The sequence below is a fragment of the Syngnathus scovelli genome, chromosome 11, assembly GCF_024217435.2.
Source record: "Syngnathus scovelli strain Florida chromosome 11, RoL_Ssco_1.2, whole genome shotgun sequence".
NCBI lineage: Eukaryota > Metazoa > Chordata > Actinopteri > Syngnathiformes > Syngnathidae > Syngnathus > Syngnathus scovelli.
This window is the reverse complement of record NC_090857.1, coordinates 15182307-15188409: the sequence shown is the minus strand read 5'-3', so window position 1 is coordinate 15188409 and position 6103 is coordinate 15182307. Positions and strand designations below refer to the sequence as shown.

Below are 6103 nucleotides of genomic sequence, written 5' to 3'. Positions count from 1 at the left end.
CTGTTCAACATTTAGGTGACTAACAACAACACTCAGGACATGTGAAGAACGAAAGATATTCTCAAACACCCCCTGATCTTAAACTCCCAAGAGGGCAAGGAAAAACTCAAAACTCCAGCTAGGGGAAATGAGAAACCTTGAGAAGAGACCACAGATGGGAGGGTCCCTCTTCTAGGATGACCAGGCTGCCATGGATGCAGAGAGGACACATAGTACAAACAGTGTAGACAAACAAGGTGTGGCAAGCGGGATGTTATTGCACAGTAATGACTCTGAGACTCTAAGAGTGGTGTGAGTTCATCAGAGCGACAGCCTGGGGAAAGAAGCTGTCTCTGTGTCTGCTGGTTTTAGTGTACAGAGCTCTATAACGGCGTCCGGAGGGGAGTAGTTCAAACAGGCTGCAACCTGGGTGCGAAGGGTCTGTTGAGATGTTACTTGCACGTTTCCTGGTCCTGGACAGGTACAAGTCTTGGATAGATGGGAGGTTGATTCCAATTATCTTTTCTGCAGTCCTTATTGTCCGTTGCAGTCTGTGCTTGTCTTGTTTGGAGGCCGATCCAAACCAGACAGTGATGGAGGTGCAGAGGACAGACTGGATGATGGCAGTGTAGAAGGTCTTCAGCAGCTCCCGTGGCAGGTTGAACTTCTTGAGCTGTCTCAGGAAGTACAGCCTCTGCTGGGCCTTCTTGCGGACAGAGTCTATGTGGCCGGTCCATTTCAGGTCCCGAGAGATTGTGGTTCCCAGGAACTTGAAGGTGTCTGTGGAGAGAATAGTATTACTGCGGATAGTGAGGGGTGAAAGTGGTGAAGGGCCTCGCCTGAAGTCCACTGTCATCTCCACGGTCTTGAGCGGGTTCAGGTCCAGGTGGTTTTGGCTGCACCAGTGGACCAGCCGCTCCACCTCCTGTCTGTACGCAGTCTCATCACCGTTCTGGATCAGTCCGATGAGAGTGGTGTCGTCTGCATACTTCAGGAGCTTCACGGAAGAGTCACTTGCGGAGAAATCGTTGGTGTAGAGGGAGAAGAGCAGTGGGGAGAGGACGCATCCCTGAGGGGCTCCAGTGTTGGTGGTCAGGGTGTCAGATGTGATGCTCCCCAGCCTCACACGCTATCTCCTGTTGGTCAGGAAGCTGGTGATCCACTGACAGGTGGAGGCAGGCACCGCAAGCTGGATGAGCTTCTGTTGGAGGATGTCAGGAGCGATGGTGTTGAACGCCGAGCTGAAGTCCACAAACAGGATCCTGGCGTACTTTCCTGGGGTGTCCAGGTGTTGCAGGATGTAGTGCAGTCCCATGTTGACCGCATCATCTACCGACCTGTTTGCCCGGTAGGCAAACTGGTGGGGGTCCAGCAGGGGGCCCGTGACATCCTTCAGGTGGTTCAGTACTAACCTCTCGAAAGATTTCATGACCACAGATGTCAGTGCAACAGGTCTATAGTCATTCATACCTGTGATGGCGGGCTTCTTGGCCACTGGAACGATGGTGGAGCTCTTGAAGCACGAGGGCACCTCACACAGCTCCAGGGAACGGTTGAAGATCCGTGCAAAGGTGGGCGCCAGCTGCTCAGCGCAGACTTTCAAGCAGGAAGGTGACACGCCGTCTGGGCCCGGTGCCTTCCTGATCTTTTGTCTCCGGAACATCTGGCGCACTTCCTCCTCGCGAATCTGGAGTGCGGGCGCGGCCTCTGCAAGAGAGAGAGTCGGTGACCACGGTGATGGAGGTGTGGACAGAGCAGTTGTGGGGGGAGGTGAGTATGTGGATTGTGTGGATTGTGCTGCAGGAGGTCCCGTTGTGTGGGAGGACCGATCAATCCTGCAGTAGAACCTGTTTAGCTGGTCAGCGAGCCTTGGGCTCTCCACAGGACGGGGGGTTCGTTTCTTGAAGCCCGTGATGCTCTGCAGGCCTTTCCACACTGTTGAGGGATCAGGATTGGCAGAGAGGTGTCTCTCCAGGCTCTCCCCGTAACACCTCCTGGCTTTCCTGACCTCTCGGTTCAGTGTGTTTCTGGTCTGCTTGAACAGGTCCCGGTCGCCGCTCCTGTAGGCCTCCTCCTTGACTTTGCGCAGCCTCCTAAGGTTCGGTGTAAACCAAGGTTTGTCGTTGTTGTACGTGCAGAAGGTCTTAGTCTGCACACACAGATCCTCACAAAAACTGATGTATGATGTGACAGTGTCAGTGAGTTCATGCAAGTCTGAATTTGCAGCATCAAAAACACTCCAATCGGTGCAGTCAAAGCAGGCTTGGAGGTCCTGCCTTGACTCCACTGTCCACTTCCTGACAGTCCTCACCACAGGCTTAGAAGTTTTTAGTTTCTGTCTGTAGGCAGGGACCAGATGAACTAGACAGTGGTCCGAGAGTCCTAAAGCTGCACGAGCCACAGAGTGGTATGCATCCTTAATTACGGTGTAGCAGTGGTCCAGTGTCTGTGCCCCTCTGGTGGGACACGTTATGTGCTGTCTGTATCTGGGGAGTTCGTGTGCGAGGTTCGCCCTGTTAAGATCACCCAGAACAATGATTAGTGAATTTGGTAGAAGTTTCTCCATATCTGTCACCTGGTCAGCCAGCATCTGCGTGGCTTCACTCGCACGTGCGTGTGGTGGGATGTAAGCAGCCGCCATGACGATCGAGGAGAACTCCCGTGGTGAATAGAACGGCCGGCAGTTTATGAAAAGTGTTTCTAGGAGAGGGCTGCAAAACTCTTTCAACACCATGACATCGGTACACCAACGTTCATTAATGTAGAAACAGAGACCACCTCCCTTTGATTTTCCGGAGAGCTCCGCGCTGCGATCTGCACGCGTTAGCCGAAACCCAGCTAACTCCATGGCGTGGTGGGGGGTTCGTTCGCTAAGCCACGTCTCAACAAAACACAGCGCGGCGGATCTGCTGAAGTCCGTGTTCCTTGAAGTGAGGAGCAGCAGTTCGTCCATCTTGTTCGCCAGGGAGCGGACATTCGCCAGATGAATTGACGGTAGGGCAGAACGGAACCCTCTTTGCCTCAGCTTTACGAGGGCTCCCGCTCGTTTTCCGCGTCGCCGCCGTCGCGCTAGCTTGTATAGCACCGCCGCTCCGGCTAAAATCTCCGACAAACAATCTGAATCAAAGAGAACAGGAGAGAAAATACCAGAAGAAGACTGACCGATGTTTAACAGTGCTTCTCTAGTAAAAGTGATCCGGGATGGACAGCAGAAGACACAGAAAACACACAAAATAAGACAAAGAAACAGAGAGCGACTCACCGTGGCAGCCATCCGCGGCGCCATCAGATGACGTCATATTGATGTATCAGCTCAATCAATATTCAAAAACCGCCAGTCCTTCGTTTTACCTGGGGGCCTCTTACACCAGCATTTAAATTGACAAGCCTTATAACTCACATACACCTCTAATTCGATCAGTGCCCAAACGACGTGGCTTCGCGCGCATCATTCTCTTCGGCCCACAGGTCGCTAACCTGGCCGGATATTTCTCCATCCACTCACTCTCACGGTACGGATGCCAAGGTTGCGCTCGTTCCTATTAGCCAAACGCGGTCAACGCAACCTCCCTTTTTCGTTGGACTTTGGCAGAGACTAGCACAACCGCCGAACATCTCGACAATCGCACTTGGCGCTTGCAGTGTCCCGGCTATGTCCCAGGAATTTTCAGCCTCTGGGGGCGAGGCGGATGTGATTTATCTCTTGTCACAACATAGTTCAATCGTACCTGTGTTTCCGCCACAATCACACAGCTAAAATTTCGATCCTCCGCGGGACCATTGAAACGACTAATTTCCACGTCCACGTTTTATGGGACTTCCTACTATTTACTTCTCGTGACAGCCGATCAGCGTTGTTCATGACAACGTGTCCTGTTTCACATTCGCTCTCCCTGGAGCTTTTAATTCGTTTATCATTCTCACAAGACATGCCATTCACTCGTGCAATCCCCAAAACGTTTTGTTACTGTTCCCTTTTTATTTATTGTTTTTTATTTATTTTCCTGTTTTTATTTTACTTTTCTTTCGCTGTCTCTATTTGGGGCCACTCCCCCTTCAAAAGTCGCATTATGACGGCTTTTGACTAGGAGAGACAACTTTCCCGGGAGCCCGCCGTGGCCCCATCAGATCCGTTTAACTGCCCTCCGTGTGGGGGCCAACGCTCCCTCCCCCCCTTTCCAAGAGCGAGCATGCTGCGGCGACTTTGAGTGCAAGCAACTCACCTCAAAACAGGTCGTCGGCTGGCCGCTGGATGCTCACGGAGAGAGCGGGCGGGACGGTCCCCCTGGAGAACACGAATCCTGTTCGTGACGCCAAAAATGTGGTATATGGTTTTTGCTGCTTCGCTGGTCTTCAAAAAACACTCGGTGATCGGTGGCTGTTTCCCGACGAATGAGCACTTCAGGGACCACGGCTGATTGGGAAAAGATTTTATTCAACCAATGTCAGGGTGAAGTCTTTCCAAAAAGTTGAGTGGCACAAGGCATGGATGTCAAAAAAGCCCCCCCTCCCCAAAAGAGAGAGAGAGAGAGAGCGAGTGAGCCCGCGCTAGCGCGAGCCCCCCTTGGTACAAACGACCCCTGGAACGAGAGCAAACCCACCCCCCCTCTTGTCAGGCCCGTAGCTTTTATACCTGACAAGAAGCTGATGTCACGGCTTGGGGTAACAGCTGTAGTTTTCAATCTACTAGTTTACTTCAGTCCTAAAAAGGAGATCTTGACCAGCGCTGTTGGTGATGGACAACAACAGCCACTTTACCTTATTATAGGATTGCACACATTGCTGAAACTGACTTCTCCCTGGTCACGGCCAACTGGCCCTTCTGTCTTCTACTACGTACTTATACACTACTGAAACTAAAGCTTCTCTGTACAGCAAATATAGTTTGATAGTCTTACTACTACTAGTGGATCATCTAGTGCAACATACAGATACGCATAAAGTTCAAAATTCACTTCATGCGCATGGTAAAAAGTGCTCTTGGCAGCTAGAGAGTGCCGCGTTGACCACTGCGCATGAAGAAATAACCGCCTGCAACGTTTGGTTTAGGTTTTGGGTGCATTTTTAATTTTATTGCTTAAATCGCATTTTCTCGTCGAGCTGAGCACGTTTTCTGAAATGTGCTCCTCCCGTCACTCTGGTTGGGTGCGCATAGTAAAAAGTGCTCTTGGCAGCTAGAGAGTGCCGCGTTGACCGCTGCGCATGAAGAAATAACCACCTGCAACGTTTGGTTTAGGTTTTAGGTGCATTTTTAATTTTATTGCTTAAATCGCATTTTCTCGACGAGCTGAGCACGTTTTCTGAAATGTGCTCCTCCCGTCACTCTGGTTGGGTGCGCATAGTAAAAAGTGCTCTTGGCAGCTAGAGAGTGTCGCGTTGACCACTGCGCATGAAGAAATAACCACCTGCAACGTTTGGTTTAGGTTTTAGGTGCATTTTTAATTTTATTGCTTAAATCGCATTTTCTCGACGAGCTGAGCACGTTTTCTGAAATGTGCTCCTCCCGTCACTCTGGTTGGGTGCGCATAGTAAAAAGTGCTCTTGGCAGCTAGAGAGTGCCGCGTTGACCACTGCGCATGAAGAAATAACCACCTGCAACGTTTGGTTTAGGTTTTGGGTGCATTTTTAATTTTATTGCTTAAATCGCATTAGCTGGACTAGCTGAGCACGTTTTCTGAAATGTGCTCCTCCCGTCACTCTGGTTGGGTGCGCATAGTAAAAAGTGCTCTTGGCAGCTAGAGAGTGCCGCGTTGACCACTGCGCATGAAGAAATGACCATCTGCAACGTTTGGTTTAGGTTTTAGGTGCATTTTTAATTTTATTGCTTAAATCGCATTTTCTCGACGAGCTGAGCATGTTTTCTGAAATGTGCTCCTCCCGTCACTCTGGTTGGGTGCGCATAGTAAAAAGTGCTCTTGGCAGCTAGAGAGTGGCGCGTTGACCACTGCGCATGAAGAAATAACCACGTGCAACGTTTGGTTTAGGTTTTGGGTGCATTTTTAATTTTATTGCTTAAATCGCATTTTCTCGTCGAGCTGAGCACGTTTTCTGAAATGTGCTCCTCCCGTCACTCTGGTTGGGTGCGCATAGTAAAAAGTGCTCTTGACAGCTAGAGAGTGCCGCG

General features: G+C 50.6%; 1 protein-coding gene across 1 annotated transcript; it reads right to left on the bottom strand.

Moving 5' to 3' along the window:
• Nucleotides 1–237: 237 nt before the first annotated feature.
• LOC137840743 (uncharacterized) lies at nt 238–2048 on the bottom strand. Its single transcript, XM_068652369.1, has 3 exons — nt 1988–2048; nt 1450–1914; nt 238–759 (listed from the first exon to the last, which is right to left on the bottom strand). The coding sequence occupies exons 2-3, from the start codon at nt 1640–1642 to the stop codon at nt 281–283; spliced, it is 672 nt and encodes a 223-aa protein (XP_068508470.1). The 5' UTR covers nt 1643–1914; nt 1988–2048; the 3' UTR covers nt 238–280.
• Between the last annotated feature and the right edge of the window lie 4055 nt (nt 2049–6103).